The 27,554-nt window shown below is 40.3% G+C and overlaps 1 protein-coding gene across 2 annotated transcripts; it reads left to right on the forward strand.

The window, feature by feature from the left end:
* The first annotated feature begins 1,825 nt into the window (after nt 1-1,825).
* On the forward strand, nt 1,826-26,987 carry cuedc1b (CUE domain containing 1b). Of its 2 annotated transcripts, none has more exons than XM_070905706.1 (10): nt 1,826-2,147; nt 2,744-2,871; nt 6,540-6,666; nt 14,469-14,733; nt 16,738-16,803; nt 17,035-17,115; nt 17,202-17,295; nt 17,796-17,854; nt 22,536-22,614; nt 25,367-26,987. In XM_070905706.1, coding segments are annotated over exons 1-10 (1,206 nt in total). In that variant the 5' UTR covers nt 1,826-1,841; the 3' UTR covers nt 25,368-26,987. The 2 variants fall into 2 exon arrangements, with proteins under 2 accessions (XP_070761807.1, XP_070761808.1); XM_070905707.1 differs by having other exon boundaries at nt 14,472-14,733.
* Nucleotides 26,988-27,554: the final 567 nt, after the last annotated feature.

The following is a 27,554-nucleotide window of genomic DNA, read 5'->3' on the forward strand; positions in this document are numbered from 1 at the left end:
AGCTGGGAAAAATAGTAGAGGTACAGTGTCTCATTTGAAGGTATCTGAAAAGATGGGATGGAGGTAGTCCAAATGTGGATGATATATAAGAAAAATCTGCGAACATCCCCGCCACATACAAGTCTTGAAAAGTCTTAATACCTTTACTGTACCACCAGGAGAAAGCTGAATCTAAACATGAAGCGGGGAATAAATGATTATTACATATTGGAGCCAAGGTTGATTCAGATAAGAACTTAAAATAGTGCCTAAATTGCTGCCAGATTTTTAAAGTGGTAAGAACTACTGGGTTGTCTGTATAATGTTTGGTTTTGATAGGAGGAGTACAGCAGGGCAGAGAGGGAAAAAGAGGTACAAGAGAGTCCTTCCAATCTGCACCAGGGAGTGTTAGGGGACTCGAGCCAATAAACAGTCTTATGAATGTGTGCAGCCCAATATTAGAAACGTAAAATAGGCAATGCTATACCACCGTCGAGTTTGCACCTCTGAAGTAGAGATTTAGAGATTCTAGGTACTTTCCCACCCCGTATAAAGGAGCTCATCATTTGGTCGAGCATTTAAAAAAAGTTTTGAGACAAAAATAAAGGGACAGTTTGAAATAAATAAAGACATTTAGGTAGAATATAAATTCTTACAGCATTTACCCTGCCAATCAATGAGAGTGGCAATACCAGTTCAATACCAGTTGAACTAGTTTACGGTAGTTTGTAATCTTTACTCACACACTGAGCTCATAAATTATTTTGCCAGTTTGCACAAATCTATTTTTAGGGTCAAATGTGAGTGAAATACTTGCACTGTAGAGCCCTGGTGGGACTAATTGTGTCATTTTAATGTGCTGTTTGGTTGGCAAGTAAGCAATAGTTGGACAGACAACAATGGAAGAAGTGGTGCTGATATAATTTTTCATGTTTATTCTGAATCCAGAGCACTGCTGGGCCAGTGTTGAAATCTGTCTCGTCAGAAGGGACTGAAGTAGTGTTTATTCTGAATCCAGAGCACTGCTGGGCCAGTGTTGAAATCTGTCTCGACAGAAGGGACTGAAGTAGTTGTTCAAGCTCTGCCTACTTTCACACTTCCACACACCTGCATGCTTGCTGGATTGTCTGTTTTGAAGCTATAGAAATTACAAAATTTGTTGGACACAGCCCATCTCAGTTCCGACATTGGAACGGTGTGGGGGGAGGGGATTTCAGACACTGTTAGACAACCCAACAAGTGCTTTGTTTGAAGCATACTAAACCCTTAACCCCTACCTCTCCCCAAATACTAATGAGGGTCTGGACATCTTTATTTGTCCAACAAGCATTCTCCATTGTTTCTTCCATTTTAAATGGATGTCTGTGCAGCTGGAGATTGCTTTGAATCCAGCATCTCGTAGCTATTAGTGGTACTAATCTAAAGTCCCGCCGCATTGGTTGAGCTACTGTAGAATGAAACTCAGCAGAGCTCTGGGTCCCAGTTGAGAAGCAATGATGTAATTTAATTGCAGAACTATATGTTTGCATTGCTTGCTCTAACACATTCTTCTCTTGCAGATTTTGACTCTACATCTACCTGGTAACAGGACCTTGGACTTATAATTTCTGTCACCACCTGACTATTCTAGTCCCTGCACGCCCTTTAATACAGTTAGGCATGCTGGATGCAGCTGATTAAGTAGCATTTGGGGAGTGGGAGTTGGGGAATCTAGTTTTTCCAAACTCCCATCAAACGACTGTCATGTTTGTCTTAGAATGAGAAACTGAGCTGGGAAAAAGTGGAAAACAAGTGAGACTGAAGGGGCGAAGTGCTTGTGTTGGTGACAGAAAAGAAGAACCTGAGGCAGCCAGGCCTTGAGGATGACTAGCCTGTTCAGGCGCAGCAGCAGCAATGGAGGCTCCAGAAACAGTGGTGGTGGGGATGGCAGTGGGCAGGGGCAGCTCAACAACAGCAGGCCCAACCGGCAGGTCAGACGCCTGGAGTTCAACCAGGCCATGGAGGACTTTAAGACCATGTTCCCCTCTATGGATTATGAGGTGATTGAGTGTGTGCTGCGCTCCAACAATGGAGCTGTGGATGCCACCATTGACCAGCTGCTCCAGATGAGCATTGATGGACAGGGCTCAGATGACAGCTCAGACTCAGATGACAGCATCCCACCTGAGGTCAGTGGAAAGGGTCCCACATCACTGGGGAATCTAATGTTCGTTTTTTAACGTCATGTTAATTGACTTTTGTCCAAACATCTAAATTCTAATATCTAGAAATTGGTATGGCTAGCTGATAAAATGATTTGCAAACTTTATCAGCCAGATCAGCCTCGGGAGTCAGGATGAATTAGCTGACGTTATCCACTCAAGACAGTATTTTGCTATGTTACCTAGCTAGCAATTCATCCGTGTTAGCAAGCAAGCAATGTGGACTTTGTGTTTTAGTGGGTGCTGGTCATTTGTTGATGGTAGCAGACTAGCGAGCTGAACATGGAGCTGAATAGAGGTTAAGCACTCGGGAGCGAGCATAATGTCACATCCTTTGGATTTCCTCGGAAAACTCATCCCAAATCCGTCACATAGAAATCAGTCAGGCTGCTATAGGCAACCGAAAAAGTCGGAGAGGGTCTCATTTTTAAGTGAAGTTACACTGAAGTTCACACAAGAAAAAGCAATTTAATACATGTAAATTGTTGCATATTGTTACACATAGTACCTTTTAAAACATTTAATGAAACAAAGCTTGTGTTGCACTGTCTGTTTCTTTTCAGGTTCTGGAGCGAACACTGGAACCTGACAGTTCAGATGAGGAACCGCCTCCAGTCTACTCCCCGCCAACGTATGATATGCACATTTATGACAGGAAATACCCAGAATCCCCACCAACACCCCCACCAAGGTAAGGAAGAGGGACTGGACTGTGAGCTGAGACCTTGATTATGCAATTATCAAATCAAGAGCCACTTTAAGAGACAACTTTTTCTGTCCATTTGGATTTTTAATTCAACAGAGTCTGTGTGCCTCTGACTTTATTAAGTGGATGGAAGGTTTGTTGGTGGAAGAAGGTAATTTTGCCCTCCTCCCTCAAGGTGTAGTGTTTTACTTGATTCATCAAAAGAATAATTGAAAGATAAAAAAAAAAAGAACATAATTCTTTGTTGAGCCTCTCCAGTGATCAGGATTGAGGGTGGAAAAACTACATAGCCAGACTGTTCACTGTTGTTTTGAATTTATTGAATTGTTTATATTGAATTTATTGCATTTTATTGCATTGATGTTCGTGTAAATGTAGACAAAATGTTTGCAGACAAGTTATTCTTACCTGTAACAGTTGTGCTATAAATTCACAAATCACAAGTACAAAGCATTGCGGTGTTTGAGCTAAATGCCAGCATGCCAACATGCTCACAATAGGCATTTTCGAACTGGAGGAACTTTTTCATAGTTCTTTGAACAGTTGGAGGACCCCGCCCCTTTTTATTGTGTAGAACTGGGAATGATCATAGTTGTTAGAGCACTGATTTGAGGGACTTTTTTAGCTCCTACTTCAGAGTAGGTACTCCCCCAGCACAAGAGAAACCTTGAGTGACCTAGACCAGATGTAAGCACCGATGCAGCATTGGCAACCGCCATCTTTGAACACCCATCTAACAGCTCATAACAGTAGCCTTAAAAAATTGATCAAAACACAGACTAATGGACCGACAGTGAAGTCCAGGCTTTACTGAGTGTACAGTGGCTTGCAAAAGTATTCAGCCCCCTTGAACTTTTCCACATTTTGTCACGTTACGACCACAAATCTAAATATATTTTATTGGAATTTTATGTGAAAGACCAACACAAAGTGGCACACAATTGTGAAGTAGAAAGAAAATTATATATGATTTAAAAAAAAAATTTACAAATAAAAAACTGAAAAGTACGGTGTGCAAAAGTATTCAGCCCCCTTTTCTCTGAGTGTAACCAATTGCCTTTAGAAGTTGCCTGATGATTGCTGAATGATCGAATGTTGACCTAATGACTAAATAGAGTCCACCTGTGTGTAATCTAATCTGAGTACAAATACAGCTGTTCTGTGACGGCCTCAGAGGTTTGTTAAGAGAATATTGGGGAGCAAACAGCATCATGATGTCCAAGGAACACACCAGACAGGTCAGGGATAAAGTTGTGGAGAAGTTTAAAGCAGGGTTAGGCTATAAAAAGATTTCCCAAGCTTTGAACATCTCACGGAGCGCTGTTCAATCCATCATCCGGAAATGGAAATTGTATGGCACAACTGCAAACCTACCAAGACACGGCCGTCCACCTAAACTTACAGGCCGAACAAGGAGAGCACTGATCAGAGATGCAGCCAAGAGGCCCATGGTGACTCTCGACGAACTGCAGAGATCCACAGCTCAGGTGGGGGAATCTGTCCACAGGACAACTATTAGTCATGCGCTGCACAAATCTGGCCTTTATGGAAGAGTGGCAAGAAGAAAGCCACTGTTAAAAGAAAACCATAAGAAGTCCCGTTTGCAGTTTGCCAGAAGCCATATGGGAGACACAGCAAACATGTGGAAGAAGGTGCTCTGGTCAGATGAGACCAAAATTGAACCTTTTGGCCTAAATGCAAAACGCTATGTGTGGCGGAAAACTAACACTGCACATCACTCTAAACACACCATCCCCACTGTCAAACATGGTGGTGGCAGCATCATGCTCTGGGGGTGCTTCTCTTCAGCAGGGACAGGGAAGATGGTCAGAGTTGATGGGAAGATGGATGGAGCCAAATACAGGGCAATCTTGGAAGAAAACCTGTTGGAGTCTGCAAAAGACTTGAGACTGGGGCGGAGGTTCACCTTCCAGCAGGACAACGACCCTAAACATAAAGCCAGGGCTACAATGGAATGGTTTAAAACAAAACATATTCATGTGTTAGAATGGCCCAGTCAAAGTCCAGACCTAAATCCAATCGAGAATCTGTGGCAAGATCTGAAAACTGCCGTTCACAAACGCTCTCCATCTAATCTGACTGAGCTTGAGCTGTTTTGCAAGGAAGAATGGGCAAAAATTTCAGTCTCTCGATGTGCAAAGCTGGTAGAGACATACCCCAAAAGACTTGCAGCTGTACTTGCAGCAAAAGGCGGTTCCACAAAGTATTGACTCAGGGGGGCTGAATACTTTTGCACACCGTACTTTTCAGTTTTTTATTTGTAAATTTTTTTTTTAATCATGTATAATTTTCTTTCTACTTCACAATTGTGTGCCACTTTGTGTTGGTCTTTCACATAAAATTCCAATAAAATATATTTCTGTTTGTGGTCGTAACGTGACAAAATGTGGAAAAGTTCAAGGGGGCTGAATACTTTTGCAAGCCACTGTATATCCAATGAGGGTCATACAGCGCAAATTTTACTCGGGAAGTATTATGTCACTTCAGTGTTCCTATTGGCGGTGCTATTGCAAACAGGAAAAAAGCTCTTGAATGTATGTAGTTCTCGGGGGGGAACTCCCCAGTGCAGCACAGAGCAAGGAAGACTTTGATTTCCTCCGGGGGCCGAAGTCCATGCTGACCCCCCTTCACTTTTACCCAGCAGCTGGGAAGCAAGAAGGGAACTTCTTGGGTATTGAGGAGCTGCAGTGTTTATTCATGGGCAAACTGTAACCTACACTGTACATTTACTGCCACTTGACATTCACTTCACGGCTAACTTTTCCGTCTGCTCCGATCGCCAACACCTGTCTGCTCTGAGCACAGCCGCCGTCTCTCAACCACACACTCGCTACGTACTGCCCTAGTCCTTAAAGGAGCCACGCTACTCTTATAACAACACGCTATAGGGAGGAAAAGGAAGGAAAGGCCGTTTGAGTAAGTCAGGATGGGCTGTGAATGTGCTCAAATTTGCAAAAACAAGAAATAGTAATTAATATCCACCATACATATAAAAAGTATATAAAGAATTATAGTACCTTTTTTTTTTTTTATAGTTCCTCTCAGGGTGTCCTCAGAACTGTGTGGTCTAATGGCCTAATTAAAAGGCTGACATGCTGGCAGGTGTAATGGTTACCATGTTTATGATCTTAGTTTAGGATGTCAGCATGGTATCATTTTGATAATTAGCACTAAACACAAAGTAAATCTGAGACTGATGGGAATGTTATTTGTTTTGCATGTATGTAGTCATAAAGTGAACTTTTGACCTGGTGGCCTAGATGAAAAGTCATGGTATCAATTCATTGGTTGCATCAAATAGGAACCAAATTCTGAGCCAATCCTTTTAATAGATATTGCGATTAGGATTCTTCCTCTGGGCACCTTGAACATCTGTGCCAAATGTCATGCAAATCCATCCAATAGCAAATTCCTTGTAATGTATGTTACTTGGCAATAAACAGTTTCTGATTCTGATTCTGATTCTGATTCTGAAAGTGGTGACTGGACTGGATAGTTTCGTTTTCCTGGCCATCCCATGTGATTTTGTAAGGTGGCAATTTAAAGAATGTAAATAATTAATAGTAATTTGAGAAACTAGAAATAAGTTGATAATGTACTGATGTGTCCTGTTACTCCATGTGTTCTCATAGATTTGAAGCTGAGCCACCTCCAGGTCACCAGCAGGTCAGAAGCTACCAGAACTGGAACCCTCCTTTGCTTGGAAATCTCCCAGATGATTTTCTGCGGATCCTGCCACAGCAGTTTGACAGTATAAAGGTAAAAAAATATCAGCATACAGATGTTAAATGGGTGAATTTAGTTTCTAAGTCCTTCGTCAAAAATGACAATCAACTCTGTGTACACCAGCAGTGTTGTAAAGCAGTAGCGTAGCCAGGAATCTTGTGATGGCAGGGCCACACACGTAATTGGGTGGCACATAAGAATAATTGATTTGAGCAAAACTTCTCACAAAATTTGCTCAAATTTTCATTTTGCAACTAGTCAGAAAATACAAATTTGCATTATAAAATACAGTATAGTGAGCAACATTAGGTCATGACAAAGTGCTTCATAAACAGACATGCCAACAGTGCTGGCCAAAACTGCAAATGTCAGGCCCAACCGGCAGGTCCATTGACTCATGCCAATGGTTAATGACCTACTGTACAGTAAGGACTTTGATTGCAAAATATAGAAACTTTGATATCTTGCCTTATCAATCACTGATACTGTAGAGACTCTTAGAGACCAAGAGGTCACTTATCGGGCTGCCTATCACCTTGGCTGGATCATGCCTCAAAGGCATAGGCAGGGCTCTATGCTAACTTTTTTCCCAAGTACATGTGCTCCTAATTTTTTTCATTTAAGAGCGCGTGTACTCAAAAAGAAACTTAGGAGCACAGTGAAAAAGAGGTTATTAACAAACTGTTTATTACATACATATTTATACTGTGCATGTGTGTGCTCCTTCTCCTTGTGTGCAATTATGATGTGAAAAGCAGTGGAGGACTATGGAAGTGGAATACCCTAGTATCTAGACACTAGGCATGTACCTTGACAAGGCTTTTTAAAACACTGATCACTCACAAAACCCTACTGTGATGGGTGCATTGTGGGATGCTTGTGGGATGTGGGACTCGGGGAACGTGTTGCTCTTAGGAGGAGGCTGGCTAGAAGGAGCACATATTGGCGCACTGGCATCCTGGCTCTGGCTAAATCTATCCACTGCAGATACACTATCCTCAACCTGGATGAGTAACTAGTATAAATTAGTGTATTAGTATAATATAACATTGAATAAAAAGTATAATGTTAGTATAATATGTATAAATTTATATATATATATTGTTAGTATATTCATTATAATTTAATATCATAGTATACTATAGGTCTATAACCTATCACTAGTATAATAAACAATACAGCAGTTTAAGAAATACATTACATTACACAAATTTTTTTTAGTTTGGTTCCTTCATGAAATCCTTGTGCAAGAAAATGGTCTACATGGGTGGTTAATCTCTCATTTGTTAATGCCAAGTACGTACTTGTCAATTATCATAACCATTCATGAATAATAATGAGTTAAACATTTCGTTTACTGTTTACTGTAGCATGTCAACCCTTCTTTAATGTCCACACTAGAGCCCAACCAATACTGGATTTTTGGGGCCAATACCGATATTAGGGAGTAAAAAAAATCCTATAATGATATATCGGCCGATATTCTTTATATATATATATATATATATATATATATATATATATATATATATATATATACACTATATTGCCAAAAGTATTGGCTCACCTGCCTTGACTCGCATATGAACTTAAGTGACATTCCATTCTTAATCCATAGGGTTTAATATGACGTCGGTCCACCCTTTGCAGCTATAACAGCTTCAACTCTTCTGGGAAGGCTTTCCACACGGTTTAGGAGTGTGTTTATGGGAATTTTTGACCATTCTTCCAGAAGCGCATTTGTGAGGTCACACACTGATGTTGGACGAGAAGGCCTGGCTCTCAGTCTCCGCATTAATTCATCCCAAAGGTGTTCTATCGGGTTGAGATCAGGACTCTGTGCAGGCCTGTCAAGTTCATCCACACCAAACTGTCTCATCCATGTCTTTATGGACCTTGCTTTGTGCACTGGTGCACAGTCATGTTGGAACAGGAAGGGGCCATCCCCAAACTGTTCCCACAAAGTTGGGAGCATGGAATTGTTCAAAATCTCTTGGTATGCTGAAGCATTCAGAGTTCCTTTCACTGGAACTAAGGGGCCAAGCCCAGTTCCTGAAAAACAACCCCACACCATAATCCCCCCTCCACCAAACTTTACACTTGGCACAATGCAGTCAGACAAGTACCGTTCTCCTGGCAACCGCCAAACCCAGACTCGTCCATCAGATCGCCAGATGGTGAAGTGCGATTCGTCACTCCAGAGAACGCGTCTCCACTGCTCTAGAGTCCAGTGGCGGCGTGCTTTACACCACTGCATCCGACGCTTTGCATTGCACTTGGTGATGTATGGCTTGGATGCAGCTGCTCGGCCATGGAAACCCATTCCATGAAGCTCTCTACGCATTGTTCTTGAGCTAATCTGAAGGCCACATGAAGTTTGGAGGTCTGTAGCGATTGACTCTGCAGAAAGTTTGCGACCTCTGCGCACTATGCGCCTCAGCATCCGCTGACCCCGCTCCGTCATTTTACGTGGCCTACCACTTCGTGGCTGAGTTGCTGTCGTTCCCAATCGCTTCCACTTTGTTATAATACCACTGATAGTTGACTGTGGAATATTTAGGAGCGAGGAAATTTCACGACTGGACTTGTTGCAAAGGTGGCATCCTATCACAGTACCACGCTGGAATTCACTGAGCTCCTGAGAGCGACCCATTCTTTCACAAATGTTTGTAGAAACAGTCTGCATGCCTTGGTGCATGATTTTATACACCTGTGGCCATGGAAGTGATTGGAACACCTGATTTCAATTATTTGGATGGGTGAGTGAATACTTTTGGCAATATAGTGTGTATATATATATATATAAAGACATATTTTTTGCAATGATCCCTCAAATGTGGTTATCAAACACTTGTGACAAGGATATGTAATGGAAGTAGGTTCAACAATAAACTTTATTGTCAAAAGGACACAAGTGCACTGAAACACTAAACTTTAATAACTATAAATAAAAACACAAATAGAACAATATTAGACTTGAATTAAGAAAAAGGATCAAATATACATACAATGCTGCCTATATAAATATAAAAATAAATAACACAAGGCAACTGTGTAGGGCAAGCAATGTGTACTGCCAATCCAACAGAGGCAGCACAGCGTTATTATAAACCTCGTCGTCAAAAAATAGTAATAAAAAAGGCAATATCAGTGCAAAGAATGTCATAATGTGTTGTGTAGGGCAAGCCTATATAACGGTATGAATGAACAATTGAATGAACAGAGGACTTTTTCACAAGCCCTTGTTAAGTGGCACACCTTGCTTTTTCCACCCTCAGCCATATAAAAAAAGTAAAAAAAGTGTGAGACATTAGCTGAATTATATATGAGCTGGAACCAAACTAGTTTGCATCACATGTTCTATTCTAAATACCCTAATCCTCACTAATGATAAATTTATCTTTCTATTTAGGTATCTAAAAAAACTTGACATAATGAGTGAAGTCACTGGCAAAACATCTGATGTCCTCTTTGCTAAACCACCTCTAGCCTATTAAGCTAATGGATTGAACTCCAGTCAGAAATGTGTTTTTCTTGCTGATCAAAATATGTCATCTTTATCAATATTTCTCTGTTAATGTATAACGGTCATTAAGTCATGGTTCGCTGCTGCCGAGTCAACAGATGAACAGTGCCCCTGATATATTTCATCGTCTCCGGTGGAAAAACAGTCTTACATTTTAAATGTTGTAAATGCACCGACTGGAACTGTTCGGTTAGGAGGGCATATCAAACTGTGAGTCCTGAACAAAACCACTTGTAACGTTACCGTGATACTCATTAATGTAACGGCAGAACGGACTAAGACGCTAACACATTACCTTCCACTCACCTAACAAGGTATGAGAGTAGCTACGTGGTTAGCTAGCTAGCTGATGTAGCACGAGTATGAGTGACATGACGGTTTTCACAGGAGAGTAAAATATGGGGACAATGTTCAATGAAAAGGGAAAATGATGGGGTCATTGTTTATTAACTTTACAGCAACTTACCGTAAAGGCTGCACTTGACTCCGGATCTCAGAGTATTGTAAACAATGTGATGACACCACTTCTGAATTAACCCAAGGATCTTTTTCTGCATTAATGTTCTGTAAAAAAAAGTGTAATATCGGCGAAAATCGGACGACATATATACTGATTCCAATATATCTGTGATGGGGCTCTAGTCCACACCACACAATAAGGGTTCCATGTCCAGGAACTGTGCCATGCGTAATAGCACATAGGGTGGCTGTTTGCTGTCTTACATTGATAATGATAAAGTTGTGTTTGGCCTAGCGGATAACTGCAGTTGATACTCTAATGTTAGTTAATGTTCCTAATCTCAAACGATGTTGTGTCATCAAAATGCCTTGGGTGCAGCAGATCATTTATGTTATTATGAGGAAGTAGTGTGTGTGTAATGGGAAACACTGCGCTCCATCCAGGCTGCCTTTATGAATAGTTGAACATGTTTCAACAAAAGGCACTGACATAACGTTAGTAAATAACTAGCCATAACCCAAACTTTGCTTCCCTTATTTTCTCCTGGTTCTGGTGATGGCCAGTCCGACAATGTTTTGAACGCTTAGCACTCTGTGAGTGGGGAGAAGTATCTTCTGCTGTGTAGCCTGGCTGTCAGTTTGCCGATTGACTTGCACCTCTAAGACCTAGCCGGATTCGAGAATGCCCTTCATTTTCTTTGTGGCGCAGTGTTTATCCATCAGCTGCATCTGGTGCCTCTACTGAGGTCTACTGGAGAACTGGCTGGTAAAATTTCAGATATTTTGTATAAAACACTGGGCCTCATGCAAGAACATTTTTGTATTCTTATCTACACTTTCAGTCAGCCATGACTCGCCTGGTTACACTTTCCATTGACCTTATTATACAGAGACAAATTAACCTCCAAATAATATAATAATAAATATAATTTAATTCGTTTTGCAGTCTGAGATGTTGATATTGATATTGTAGTGTTATACAATAGCAATATCAATCAAGCCAATTAAATCAATGATGATATTGTTAGACTATATTATTAAATTTAGAATTCGAGAATTCAAACAGGATAATGTCAACATAATTATAAAGTGCAATTTATATAGGATTTTCAAAATCAAAATTGCTTTAAAGTTATGAAATATACATCCGTTAGTGAACAACTTTGGATAACAGCAGACTAGTTACACATGACTGGCCCCCTTGTAAATTGTGTTTGTGCCTAAGAGTAAATTCAAAATACGAGAAAATTGGTGAATGCAGCAAGTTCTCCTAAATCACTTGTACAAGCCACTTAAGAACAAATCTGTTTGTACAAGTGGTTCTTGCATGAGGCTGTGGAAGAAGAATCAGAATCAGAATCAGAAACTGTTTATTGCCAAGTAACATACATTACAAGGAATTTGCTGTGGTCTGAAGGTGCTATTGTTTTGATAACAAATAAGTAGAATATAAAGCTAAAATAAGAATAAGAATAAAAGTAAAAATAAGATAAGATAAATAACAACAGTGCAGTGACCAGAATAAAGTAAAGTGTCCAGATAAAGTGTCCAGTAGGGGGTGGGTGCGTTAATGTAACGCAGTGGGGACAGGGGTGATGTACGTTAATATAACGTATAGCTTGTGTTTGTGTTCTGGGGGGGGGGTCAGTGAGAGTTTGTCAGGTTGACTGCAGAGGGGAAGAAACTGTTTTTGTGGCGGGAGGTTTTGGTCCTGATGGACCGCAGCCTCCTGCCAGAGGGGAGGGGGTCGAACAGATGGTGTCCGGGGTGGGAGGGGTCGGCAGCGATCTTCCCTGCTCTCCTCAGGGTCCTGGAGGAGTACAGGTCCTGAAGAGATGGAAGGTTGCAGCCGATCACCCTCTCTGCAGAGCGGATGATACGCTGCAGTCTGCGTCTGTCCTTGGTGGAGGCAGCAGCGTACCACACGGTGATGGAGGAGGTGAGGATGGACTCTATGATGGCAGTGTAGAAGTGAACCAGCATTTTTTGTGGCAGGTTAAACTTCCTCAGCTGCCTCAGGAAGTACATCCTCTGTTGGGCTTTCTTGATGAGGGAGCTGATGTTCAGCTCCCACCGGAGGTCCTGGCTGATGATGGAGCCCAGGAAACGGAAGGACTCCACAGTGTCCACTGGAGAGTCACACAGAGTGATGGGGGCGGGTGGGGCTGCACTCTTCCTAAAGTCAACAACCATCTCCACTGTCTTTGAAGCGTTAAGCTCCAGGTTGTTGCTGTTGCACCAGGTCACCAGGTGGTCAATCTCCCACCTGTAGGCAGACTCATCCTCTCCAGAGATGAGTCCGATGAGGGTGGTGTCGTCCGCGAACTTCAGGAGCTTGACAGACTGGTGACTGGAGGTGCAGCTGTTGGTGTAGAGGGAGAAGAGTAGGGGAGAAAGAACGCAGCCTTGAAGTAACCTTTCATTCACTGGTTTATCATCAGGGTCTTGGTACAAAGATAGCTATTTCCAATTCCATACAGATCACTGTGTGTAAACGCTTTGAGCTACTCATCCAGGAGGACAGATTTTGAGAAGCTTTCTTGAAATTGAATTAAATTTACCAAACACCCCCCCAACACAGACAGAGATATTACATTGTCATAGGCGTTGAAGGGATTAGCCAAATGGGCCCCCGGCAGATTGAATCAGATTGCATTGTTAAATAGCCCGTCTGGGATTTCCTGAGTTCTATTAACCTTTTTTTTTGTCACTCAGGCCTCTTGATTAGCATAGCCCACAACCTATTGTTTTAGTCTAACCTGACTGTAATGGTATAAAACCTTGCTCTGTGTCTCTTCAGAAGAGACTTCATGACTGCTGTGAACTCTCTCTACTGCATAGAATCTTTCTTCATCCATAAGGCCCATTGATACCTGAATAAGTTTGCTATAGCGGAGGTATCGATAGAAGTGTTGGGGTTGTGAAGTAATTACTAGTGGTTACTAGGGTATGACTTGGTGACTGCTAAGGAACAACTGGTGTCTCTAGGCAGTTGCTGTGACAGGTTGTTGCTAGGGGGGGTTCTGGGTGGTTAAAGGATTATTATTAAAGGACCATATCAGTGTTTTTGCGCCTTCCTTACTATTAATGTATTCACATTTTTGCTGAGCATTTTTGAGTTCATGCTATACAGATACCTTTTTTTGAATGTTTTGTTTGTTTTTTTTTGTTCGCTCCAGTCAGCCATTGGTTTCCATTCACTTCCATACATTACGGAAATCAGTTAGATTCTTGAAAGATGCTTTAGACAACTACACAACTAGAATAGAATAGATCTTTATTGTTATTTTGGAACAAGTTTTTCATTTTTGCACAATGACAATAAAGATCTATTCTATTCTAGTAGTGTCGTCCATTGTAGTGAACATCATATTTATTAGTGTTCCATTATTGCAACGCAGTTTGAGTGCAGTCTGAACTGCATTAAAAAAAATGTGCCTTTGACAAAAATGAATGCATGTAACATATTCACTATAAGTGCTTACACAACTCAAGCAAGTTGAAATCAGAAATCAGAAAAAAGGAAAACAATGAATGCCTGGAATGGTTGAAAACACATTAAAATGTATAAAACACACTCACGAGTAGTCCTGTTACTAGCAGTAACAGTGGGAGGCACTGTAACACAGAGGTACTAAAGGTAATAGTTTAAAAATGAGTATCACCCAGTTAGTTGAAGTAGATGTGAAGCTGGTAGTAGTAGTAGCACAAGCAGCTGTTTTAAACTGCTGGCTCTGAAAACCTTCAGTATGGCTGCAAGACAATATATTGAATGACGTCTTCAAGTGATCTCTATTCTAACCACATGAATTAACGTTATAAGCAATGACCTCTCCTGTCTTTACTTCAGAAGAGCTCTCAGAGCAGTCTATCCAAGCCTTCATCGTCATCCTCCCACTCAGTTTCTTCAATAACCCAATGGACAGCCCAGTCTGGGTCTCTGTCTGGAGCTACAGGGACCACTGGAGGTCCAGGTTTGACAACAGGAGCTGTAGAGCAAGACAAGAAACTGAAGCAGTATCTGGAAGACGAGAGCATCGCTTTGTTCCTGCAGAACGAGGAGTTTATGAGAGAGCTGCAGCGCAACCGGGAGTTCCTCATTGCTTTAGAGAGAGGTATGACTGTGTATAATCAAATTATTATACATAGAGAAATTCTGCTCATAATGTTAGCATGAGGTCAGTGTCAATAGCTGTACTGTTTTTGGTCGTATGGTATTGTACACAGTCACTGGAAATAATACTGGCTTGTGAGATACTTTACAGTTATCTTATATAGGATACTGACCAGTCCTTTTTAGGGTTGTTGTCTTTAAAGGTTCCCTGTGGAGTTTTTGAATTCCTAGTAGCGCTATGTTGTTTTTCTATGAGTGGGTCCTTACATGTGCACAAGGACGTACATGTATGCCCACCGGTGACGCGGTACACACTCCTGCTAATGATTTCACACTATTCCACTTTTCACTTATTCCTTGCACCAAGGTGATGTTTTAAAGTGACAATGCACGACACCAGGTGATTGTATCATGTGACTGTATCGTGTATATTTAAGGTGGTGTTGTGCATTGACACTTTTGTCTGATGAAGAGCAGTTGTGCTCGAAACGTCACCTTGGTCCAAAGTGGACATTGAAGCCCGACAGTGTATGAGCTGTTTAGTTGTTTATTTTGTGATTCTCTCAATTTCGGCTCAGCACCTGCCCTCTTTGGTTTGGATGTGCATGCACACTCCTATTATTATTTATTTGGAAATGTACTCAACACATTTGTTAAAGCTCAAGGATACACACAATGCGTTCTTGGTGAGTAACACGGAATGTAAACATAACTTTTGTTTGTTTACAAGAAAACTCCACAGGGCACCTTTTTTAAAAGCCTTTGTTTTTTGTACCATATTTGCCATAATTTGCCTTGATGCTCAAGTCCTATGCTTGTCTCTTTGGAATTACTTTTATCTAAGTAATGAAACTTAAATGTGTGATTACAAACCATACAGCAATATCAGCAACCCAAAGCTACCAACACTAGAAAATGTTAGAGCTAAAATGTGGAAAGCAAAGAAACTGGTTTTCCAAAATCCCAGTCCAGGTGTGGCTTCATTGCTTGCCTTTCGGTTCATGCTTTTGTTTTGTGAAATTGGCCTTTGTGTTATGAATGAACAAGGGCCCTGAGAATTAAAATTGGCAGGAGCCATGTGATTAGACAGACCCCGCATTTTAGGAACACCCCTGGCTGGTACAGGCTGTTGTATTGATACACTGTGAAGTTTGAATTTGAACATTTGATTACAGATTGAATATTTAATCCCATGCTTGAACCGTGATTCCAATAACAGTGTTGATAGTTTTGGATTGCACTTCCTAAGTTTGTTTTGTTGTCATACATTTCTTGCTTTTCTTTACTTGGACAAAATTAATTCCATATGTCTCCATTTGTCCTAGTCTTACATCCCTCACCTTATGATCAAGGCACTTTTTCCATTGTTTAGTAGGTATATTTAGAGGTCCAGTTGTTCATGAACCACACTCAAGGTTTTTCAAGGTGTTTTATAATGGATGGACTTCTACGTTTTTAATCATATTATTCACTTTAATCTCAGAAACATAAATAGAATATTAGAAAAATATGAAGAATTTCATATTTCTGAGATTAAAAACTCCATTCTGAGACGAAAGTAGGACTTTGACGTCCTCAGAAAATCAATGTGTAACTTTCAGCTCAGAGCTCAGGAGGCAATTCCAAGTTTTTTATTTGTCTGCAAATTCCAATCTTTAGAGTCTTTGAGAAGTTGAACAATATGCTCATCATAACAAACAAAATATTTAACCAGTATCTGATTTTACATTGCACTAGCAAGGCAGGTCATTTTTGAGGAAAGACAGTTTGATACAGTGACATGTTTGTATCAGCAGTGGAAATACTACCTTTTAGTGCTTCTGAAATTCAGGCTTTGCTGAGCCAACCTAGATAAGACAAGACTGGTGATAAGCAAAATGCTTGCCTTGGCTGTTCTGGTGCAACAATGCAAAGCTTTAAACTTGGGCATTATACCATTATACAAGAGCTCATCATTTCTTGGTTCCTTACACCAGTGGTCATAACATCTACTCTCTGTTTTTAGATCGCTTGAAGTATGAATCAAAGAAATCAAAGTCCAATCATTCATCTAGCATGGAGAATTCCACAGGTAGATATCACTCATCAAGCTTCCTCTGCCAAGCTATATGCAACTGCATCTTTGCACACTGCAATCTACTGAATACTGGTCTGCGTGTATCTATGCATTGACTGTGATATTTGTTGGTTGTGTCAAGGATTATATATAGACTATAAATAATTGTGCTTCTACTGTTGATGTGTTTGATTTGTGCAAGTACACAAGTATACAGTGTGGCAGCGTTGCTGTGTCTGTGTGCAGGAGAACAGTACCCTGCAGCTTCAATGGAGGCCGTCTCAGATGATGCCCTATTCAGAGACAAGCTCAAACACATGGGCAAATGTAAGTCTCCTGATTTACAAGACTACTGTTATTGGTCAGGTCATTGTCTAGTAGTTAATGACCAAGGATGGTTTTCTCCCCTTCAGCAACGAGAAAGAAGCTGTTTGAAATTGCCAGAACGTTCTCAGAAAAGACAAAGAGGAGAAGGTCAAAAAGGAGGATGCTCCTGAAGCACCATTCGTATCCTTTGCTTTATCTTGGTCAGATTATCTGGCTAACATTACTTTTTTGTTGTAAGGTCATAAAGTAGCAACATCTTATTCACTTACCATGATCATATGCCATTAAAAAAAGGAAATGTATTAATTCACCCAATAAAAGCATTTTTACTTTATACATTCTTGTCCTCCATGAGTGCAACAACCAGAGGCATAAAATGCATATTGTCTTGTCTTAGTGCTGTTTGTTTCTTTACTGCTGGTGGAACAAGTGATATACATGTGGAGGAAAGCAAAATCATCATCTCTGAGGATGCATTTTACATGTTCAAAGTCTTACATTATCTACATGAAGCCCTTCCATACATCGCCATTATTATTATAAATATTGTTGAGGTTTCTGCTGCTCGCGTACATCATCAGCCATGAAGCAGCCCTTTTTTTTTATGAGTCTGTGAATTATGAGACTGATCTGACTTGCAAGACTGGAGTTTTGGAGTTCTTAACTAAGCTCTTCTCTAGATTGGGCACAGCCAACTCCACAGCCAATCTCCTCGACGATGTAGAGGGAAACCCCTGTGGTAAGAAATGCATGTCACCCACACAATGTAAAACATTTTGGTTTTGTCACAATGTTACAGAGCAGTGGTTCCTAACTGGTCTAGCTTCAGGGTCCAAATGTTCCCTCAGACAGCAGGTCACAGTTAGTAACTTGTCATCCATACATTCTGCCTGTCAGAGGATTCAAACCCAGAAACATAGGAGACAGAGCTAACCACTGAGCTACACTTCAATTTTAATTCACAAAATGAAACTAAAATAAATAAGTACAACTGCTTAAAGCTTGTTTAAAGATTTTAAAGGTGACATGAAAAACTCACTTTTTCAGTGTGGGTCTCTGCTGTGCGGACAAGCCCAAAAACTGTTAAATGAAACAACCCAGTCTGTTTTTTGTGCGCTGCCTATGTCAGAAAATGCGTGATTCTTTTGATGCAAGATGTTAGTTTTCGTTGATGAAAAACTACATTTTTGTTTTAATTAATAAATGTTTCACTTTTATTACTGAAAACCGTATTCATTATGGAAGGACGCATTATCTATGACAGAAATAGCAGGAAGCGCAGGGATCGGATTTAAGTGCAGCGGACCTTGAGACCACCTGCTTCAAGACAACCACCATCGTACGTGAACTAAAAAGGTCTGCAGTGTCTTGTCTGAACGACTATCACCCTGTGGCACTCACCCCCATTGTTATGAAGTGCTTTGAGAAACTGATTCTCCAGAACATCAAAAACATCTCAACTAGCCTGGACCTCACCAGTTTGCATACAGAACCAACCGATCCACAGAGGGTGCCATCTCCACTGCTCTCCACTCATGGTAACACCTACATCAGAATGCTGTTTGTTGATTTCAACTCAGCATCCAACACAATCTCCCCCATGAAACTGAGCACTGGGCTTGAGTTGCAGACGAAACTACAATCATCATGAGTATTCATATCGGGAGGAAATCAACAATCTTGCAGAGTGGTGTGCAGAGAACAACCTACCACCCAATGTCAAAACCAAAGAGCTGATCGTTGATTTGAGGAAAAAGGAGGCAAGACAGACACCCCTGTCAACATCAGTTGACCTAAATGGTAAATGCACTACCATGCCGCCTGACTACAGATCAGAAAATACTACATAAAATCTTAGTATTTGGTATGTCCCGCTTTTGCTTTAATGACAGCATGCACTCCAGGTGGCATGGACTCCACAAGTTTGTGCAAAACCTGATGACCTATGTTATCCCAGCATGATTTGACAATGTTCCAAAGGGCTTCTTGTGATGTCACAGAATGCTTGGCTTTCTGAATCTTCAAGTGCCCCCATAAATAGTTCATTGGGGTTGAGGTCAGGTGACTGTGGAGGAAAGTCCATGACAGTCACGACTCCTTGGTCTTCTTTGGTCTTCAAGTAGTTCTTGCAAAGCTCTGAGGCGTGTTTAGGGTCATTGTCCTGCTGTAGTATGAATCCCTCTCCACAAATATGCAAACCAGAAGGTATAGCATGTTTCTGAAGAATGGAGTGGTATTTCTCCTTGGTCAGGGTGTAGTTGATTCAGTGCAGGTGTCCAACTCCAGTAGGCAAAACACCCCCAGACTTGAATATTCCCACACCATGTTTCACTGTTCAACTGTTTGAAGTTTGATCTCAAACTTGGATTCATCAGTAAATGTGTCATCCACAGTAAAATGCTGGTATTTCTTAGCCCACCCCAAGCCTTTGGCCTTGTTTCCCTTTATGAGAAGTGGTTTAGAAACTGCTGCTTGTCCTCTGAGACCACAAGACAGCCTTCTTTTGACAGTACTTTTGCTGATTGGAGTCTTGCGTTCTTTATTTAGCAAATTCTGTATCTGTGATAAAGTTGCTTTTTTTTTTATCTATCAGGGAAGTAAGATTGATGTATTCTGATAATTTCGTCATGAAAATTATGAAATCCAAAGGGCACAGAAATCTTATTTTAAATGTTTTAATGACACCAGTGGCCATTAAGTGAACGGCAGTCAGCATCCTGTTGCTCATGGCCGCACTCTGTAGGCGCGAGCGAGCCAAAACAGTGAAGTGACATACACCACACTGATTTACTTTGATTTACAATCATATTTACAATAACGTTACTTACTATATGTTCCTATATTTTGACTAGACCATTGGCTCCACAAGTTACTTCATCAACTAACATTATGAAGCAACCAGCACCAGATCCATGGCTAGTTAACGTTATCTTAGCTCAGATTACAGTTAGCGTATTGTCCACCCCTGCCTTGCATTGTTCTTGGCTTGTAGAAAGCAATCTTAAGTTATACACTAAGGTTGGGAGATACGAAAAGTGGTTAAAAAGTCCTTTATGTATTAACACAAAAGAATGGCTCTATAGATATTGAATGCATTCTATTATGAGGACACATTCAAACACACAGGTTCAGGGCCAGGGTGGTCCACCATGCAAAATTGTTCATTCTGAAGCTGCTGTAGTTTTCTTGCAACCTAGTATATTTGAAAGTGTAAGTGACATGGAATGAAATATAATGACTGTAATACTACAATTTCATTCACAGAGCACGCATACTACCGGTGGTCTTTTTATGGACATTCTCTGGCTCTGTAGGCATTGTTTCACAATTCTCACAAATACACCTGTGCCAGGAAAGGTGGAAACATTACAGGTGTAGTTTATTTGAATGTTTCATTTCTATTTAGGACATAGGTCATCAAAAGCTATAACTCAATAATATTAAATTACATGTACCAGACGATGAGCAGTTTGTAAATGTTAAGTTCATAATGTTAATGTAATTTTAATAATTGTGGTATACATATGTGACGGCAAGTTTTGAGGAGTTTGCAGACATTTCTACTCCCACTGTTCAGCCAAGTGGCAGGTGTTGTTGTCGTGACAACATTGGTGACTGTTGCCAAAGAAATAGCTTAATAACGTATAACATTACTCAATTAATTTCAATGTCTGGTCGTGACACTGAAACCTCATAAAACACTGTCCTTCACTTGCAGTAGTTTGTCCTCTACACAAACTTGGCCACCTCAGTTAGCATGACTTTAGCCAACATACCCACATTCAAAAAGAAAAAGACATGGCGAAGTGATATAAAGTCCATTGGGAAACGTCCTGGTGTATCCTTAATGCTTCAACTTGTGTGGGAGACTTTTCTTGCTTAGCACCTGACTGTGTTTTCACTAGCAGCCAATCAGTGGTTACCATGGTAGCACAGAGCCCTAGCCGCATGGGCACACCCTCTGGGAGAGAGGGCGTGGAGAGAGGTGGCTTATTTGCATTTACAACAACTAACACTTAAACTGCAGGCAGGGTCAACAGGGTGCTGTCATGATTGATACTTGTGGTACTTAAACCCAAGCATGTCACAGACATTTTGTTAAGGGAACAGTATGAACTTGTTAAAAAGGGGTCAAATATGTCACCTTTAAAAGCAGTTGCAACTTATTGAGGCTACTAAAACTATTTTTAGAAATACATACCCCATATCATGTTGGCCTTTAAATGTGGTTGAGTTTCAGGCAGAGATCAGTTCAGCTTTTTCACTTTGTGTGGGCATTTATTGAAACACAATGTGCAGCAGAGGGACAAAAGAATAACGGCAACCCAACACCTGACCCAACCACCCCGTATATACTCTCCCTCCGACTGAATTAGGGTGGACTAAACCATAGTGAGGAAGTTCACATTGATATTCAATTCACATTAATATTCTATTGAAAGTAATATTTACACATTATAAAATTTACTTCTTAAAACAATAAGCAACAACATATCTATGTAATATGTGGCCTCTAGAAAACACATATTATAGAAAACAAATAATGCTCAAACATGGAACAAGCAGGAAGTATAAATTGCTTTGAGTCCTACAGTGAACTCTTTTGCTTGAGGAAGAGGAAACAGGTGAGTAACCCAGGTAAGACAACATACATTTCAAATATGTTAGCAGTTCTAAGCGGACCATCTAACAACAGACAGCCGGCATGCCTGCTTGAGGTGGTATCCCAACTGCTAATTTATGTTTCAAGCTTCATGAAAGACTGGCTCCCATGGCTATCAAGAACTGCAGACCTCCTATGTTGCACTAGCAAAAACATTAATGCACATTTAGCATGATATACAACAACATGCAATTGAGGATTGAGATTGTCAGAACCTGTATCAGTGCGTTGTAAAGGAAGTGGGACGTGGTACTTTACGATTTAAAAGCACTTTCAGAGAAATTCTGAAAGTGCTTTTATAGTTGACAAATCTTGCCTAAAAAGAATTTGGAAGATATCTACTTGATTCGTCTGACTTGGTCTTCTGAAGGTTTTGAGATTTGGGCAGATATTAGGACTCTCACTTATAAAGTTGTGCCTAGTGTAGGAAATACCTTTTGTGTCATATTGTACCTGCTCTTCTATTTACAAAATGTATTTAGATAAAGACATGCATTCCAACGGTGTCAAATGACATTGATCATAAAACACTACTATATAATGAAATAATTAAAATAATAAAACCAGACTGTATGGTCTACTGTTATGATGACCCAAAGCTCCATCCACCTCCACCCACCACCCTCTGTATCCAATACCTCTTTTTGAGTACCTGCTATTGTGAATATCTTTGACAAATCTAAATAAACGTGACTTATTTTTTGGCAATACACACATAACATATGTTATAACATATGTTTTTTCTGTCTGTGTCCAGAGGAAGATGGTCAGCCTAGAAGAGCAAACACTCAGGAGACTCAAGAGAATGAACAACGCAATGAGCCAACAACATCATGGTAAGATACTCCTCAGACATTCCAAGGTGGGCTTCAAATGGGTTATTAAGACCATTTTTAAGGTCCAAAATGTGAATCCAAATGTATGTAACAGAGCTTTGGGTTTTTTTCCTACCTTATTGATCATCTCATGACCCCCCAGATTTATTTTGTGACCCACTGGACTAAACTACCCAACTGAATATAATGTGCTAGCTCCTCCTTGACCAGCTGCAACTGTCACAGCAACCTGGAAGGAAGAGAGCCAGGATAAGAGCTAAGCTAACCCAGCTTGGACCTAATACCATGACCCAACCTACTTCTGGCTAATGTCCGGTCGCAGGAAATAAAACGCATGAAATACTCCTAAATCAGAGACTGGCTCCACCACAACATCCTGGATCAAGCTATTGCACTTGACATGCAGACCTGATGTCGAGTTTTTCAAGTCAACCATATTCTATTCCCACAGGGTTCACCAGCGTTTTTGTTGCTTCTGTTTCAAGATTCAAAAAAACTTTGAATTTACAATCCCCCAGATGCAAATTTTAAAAAATCCTACTTACTCCCAGCTCAGTAAAAAGGGCCGGTACGCCACATCAATCTTGAGGAATATACATCATCAGTGACATTATACATCAGCAAATGTGTTGATGATGTTGTGATCACAAAGACAATAAAATCATTCCCCAACCCAGAAAGCATAGATGAATGGTGAGGTGAGACCTAATCCAGAGCCATAAAAGCTGCCTTTTGGTAAAGTAAAGCTTACAGCATCACTAGAAGCAAGTCCGAAAGCTGGCATCAAGGAGGAAAAGCGGAGACATCAGGAGAGACTGGAGAGAGTGATTCAGACCATCACAGGCTACAAGAGCAGGAGTGGCCCCGTCATGTGTGAGGCAAAGTTGCCAGATGGACTTAATACATTTTATTGAATTCAATTGAATTCAGTTTTATTTATATAGCGTCAAATCACAACAAAAGTCATCTCATGACACTTTACAAATACAGCAGATCTAGACCGTACTCTTTGTAATATTATTACAGAGACCCAACAGTTTTGTTCCTTCTGAAAAAAGGAACAAAACTATACTGTCAGTGCTTGAGACTATGAGGTCGCCCCACCAATTGTACACTGGACGTACAATTCGTGGATAAGATTTGCAACAAAAGTATTTATCTTAACACGTTCTGAGACTTTGTTAGGTAAATGACTTTATGCTCACTTTGATCGCCTCAACAAAGAGACAGCTATGAAGTCTACTCCGCCTCCAGAGTATCAGCCACTGTTAAGCTTTTTTCATGCTTTCTTCGTCCGCAAGGGTGCCGCGAGGTAAATGTCATCATCTGCCGATGTACGCAGAAAGTATGTCTGAGGCTTCAGTATCCCTGACAGCTGCCCTCACACATCTTGAAAGTAACAAAACCCACATCAGAATGCTGTTTGTTGGTTTAAACAAGGATGATCTCCATCACAAGGTTACATTTTAATAAATCACTCATTTAATGCAGCAGTACGCTAAGTGACCCAAATCAAACACAACTGCGATGTTGGTGGCCAACAGATACACGCTGGGTCTGGCTAAATGCTCAAGGTGGATCCTCCAGCGGTGCTCTCCCCATTCACTTAAGAACTTTAACCTTCAGGGAGGTGTGTGCGGTCACATCTTGTAACAGCAGAAAGGTGCTCATTCAGTTTTTTTTAAGTTTTGAGGAGCACAGTGGGACAGAGGGGCTGAGTGGACTGGATATATTATTCTTTTAGAATGAAGGAGCAGAGAAGTTGAACCTAGAGCAGATTGAGGAGGACTTCAAAGTGCTTAATACTCGCAGAATGTCATTCAGACAGGTGGGTAGAACAACAAACTCGCCAATAATTGCAACTCACTTACCAGATGAGAGCATCAACGACCAATACATTGCCTAGCAAAGTACCATCCTTTGTGTGTGTACTATGGTGTGTAAAAACTTGCTTTAATATGTGTGTTTGGCTGCAGCCACTGTTGAGTTTATATTGTTTATACATCTATTTCAACATATATATTGTGTGTTCTCCACACATCAGAGTGAGGCGATACAACCATTTTTACTTCTAAAGCTTTCTAAGGTTGTTAAAGGCAGAGCATTTCAATACTACCAAAGACACTCTAGTTTTAGAGTGGGCTAACTAACAATGTATTATCCCTGTATAATAACACTTTGTTTTTAAAAGTAAAATGCATTTGTCCTTTGTATTTGTTAACAGCATCCTTTAATCCACTGAGAGGAACACTAGATTAATAATGACCTTATTAACCTTTGTTACTTTGTTTTGTTAATCATATTGTAATATTTAGGTTTTGGGGTTTTTTTTAAACATCAGGGGTTATGTAACTGGAATTCTTATGTGTCTGAGGCTGCAACATAATAAGATTGGCACATCATAACATTTCAAATGTGACTCTTAGGCGCACATGACCTTTAGAAAAGCACGCCAAGTACACATTTTTATTTCAATATTTACAATTCAATTCAACAAGCAAGTATGAGCCCTGTATCTGACTTAATCTGTGTCTGAATTAAATGTACATACTGGCTATCTTCCTCTACCTATCTGCTTTCTTGCTCTCAACAAAGCTAAAAATAAAAATGTCCTTTTCCAAACACTTGATCACTGTGCTTTCTGTAGTACTGTCAGACAGAACTTTTCAAAAGCTGCTAAGTAAGGCACAGACAATTACTTTTTTATTTTGGGACGAAAATCCTAATCATCCGGACTCTCTTCTGATTTCAGATCCTCCCGTGGTGCACCATATCAGGGTTACCATGGTGACGACAGCATGACCCATGGGTGGTGGCCTTGCAGCTCCTCCTGTCCCCACCTGCTCACCCCACCCTAATCCAAACCAGCCAATGTAAGGCTCAGCAATGCGTTGAGACCCCCCATCCTGGGGGGAACTGGACTGTTCCCAGTACTGGGCTAACTGTTTATAAATGTATTGTCTCTGTATTACAACACTTTGTTTTTGATTTTAAAAGTAAAATGCATTCGTACTTACCAGTATTTGTTAAAAGCATCCTTTAATCCACTGAGAGGAATACTAGATTAATAATGATCTTGCCATATGAACCTTTGTTACTTTTCCAGTCTTGTACAGTAACAGACTGTATGTTTCTGATTGGGGTCCCTCAGGCTGGGAATTTCAAATCCAAAGTATGCACATACCCCTTTATATACACTAAACCATGTAGAGCTTTTTTTACCATGTTTTGTTAATCAGATTGTAATATTTAGCTTTTTTTAAACATCAGGGGTTATGTAACTGAAATTCTTACATGTCAGAATAATGTGGTCATTAAAGTTATGGCTGCCCAAATGTCAACACTTCTCCGTGTTACCAGTTAATCACATTTAAAGGACTGTTTTCTTAGAAAGCATGTTAGGATCAGTTGACTTGAATGCTGCAGTGTTTGGAGCAGTTTGTTTGATTGACAAGATGAAAGCAGTGGTGCTACATAGATTGGAAGACACTAACAGCACTGTTGGCACAGGTAACAGTTGTGATGAGCTATGTTGTCAGAACATTAAACCAGGTTGACAGATCATAAGCAAACACGGGTATCGCGCAAAGGATAATTTACGAAGTTTCGAAAGGTTAACAGAATGAGTCTGGATTCTCTTGAAACAATGCAAGGTGATAAGGCTGCCGTTCTAGAGAGGGGCATGATTCGATAATGGTTCAAATATAGCATAACTGCACATTGTCAATAGCATTTTGGAAAATAATGTAGTATGCTGGAGAAACTTTGCTAATATTCTGCCAGGTTTCCAAAATTCGTGCATTAAACTAAATTAAAATTTTGCAAGATGTTATGGAAATGAGAAATATCACTCAGACTACATTGCCATATCTCAGATTGTCCCTGTGGTCTTTGAGCAAATCATATCTTTGTTGATCTTATCTCCTTGAGTGAAGGGGAACACATTTCTAAATGTCAGTGTTAATACTGTAAACAATAGCATCATGTCTGGAGGTGAAAGAATTCATTGTTGTGATTTCCACATGAATATGTCTGTCTATGTCTGTTTGGGAGGATGAAGCACCTGAAACATGATTGGATTATCACCTGTCAAGACTCATTCTGATAGGATGCCTGAAGATTGAAGTTGGAGAAAATGAAAACAAACAAAAAAAGGTTTTCAGTTATTCGTTTCTACTGCTCTTTTAATTTGTATATGTAGATGTGAAACTAGCATGGAGTAAAGACGTAGTAAAATCTGATGTAGCCTGTGTGAACAGAATGTGTTAGGAGAGGAACACAAAGAAAATGTGTTATAAGTTTACAATGCAAGGGTTTAAAGAAAACTGAATGATTTTAAACTCTAGACAAATTAGATAAAGTAACTTTTTTTCTCCCTTTGTGAATAAAGTGGGTTTGTTTTATCACTTTAGAAAATCTCCTCAAATTAACCCCTTCTGGATTTTGTCTCAGTTTTGTGAGTGCTCTCTGTCCCCACTGATAAAAATACTTAAATGTGCTATTTGCTATTGTAGTGATGAGCAAAGTTTGGATGCAGACACTGCACTAGTGTATGTACTCTAAATTGATTTAATTATCTTAAATGGAAGGAAAATGTAAAATGTTCAAAAGAAACAATTGCAGACTCGGACAACAGCCAGTAAACGTGGCTGGCTTTTGTTTTTGGTCCATGGCCTTTCACCCACTCACCTAATCACTTTTGATTCCAAATCCACAATATCACCACATACCCGCTCCTCCGTTTAGATTTCATGACACACCATACAAGCACAGATCTTTCATACAGGACACAGTACAAGCTTCTTCCTTAAGGTTAAAGCAACATTAGGACTACGTAGAAGTAAATAAGATAAAATTGCTCTTCTCGTCTCTCTCTGGTGAACAATGGGTGATGTGATGAATAGTCCAACATTATAAATGTACTACCTATTCATCACATC

This window comes from Enoplosus armatus, chromosome 5 (assembly GCF_043641665.1).
Source record: "Enoplosus armatus isolate fEnoArm2 chromosome 5, fEnoArm2.hap1, whole genome shotgun sequence".
NCBI lineage: Eukaryota > Metazoa > Chordata > Actinopteri > Centrarchiformes > Enoplosidae > Enoplosus > Enoplosus armatus.

Excerpts from the sequence above, each read along its gene's own strand:
- cuedc1b (XM_070905706.1), top strand. The coding sequence starts at position 1,842 with ATGACTAGCCTGTTCAGGCGCAGCAGCAGCAATGGAGGCTCCAGAAAC. Across the intron at positions 2,148-2,743 it reads ATGACAGCATCCCACCTGAG|GTTCTGGAGCGAACACTGGA; the intron begins GTCAGTGGAAAG and ends GTTTCTTTTCAG. Across the intron at positions 14,734-16,737 it reads CCTCATTGCTTTAGAGAGAG|ATCGCTTGAAGTATGAATCA; the intron begins GTATGACTGTGT and ends CTCTGTTTTTAG.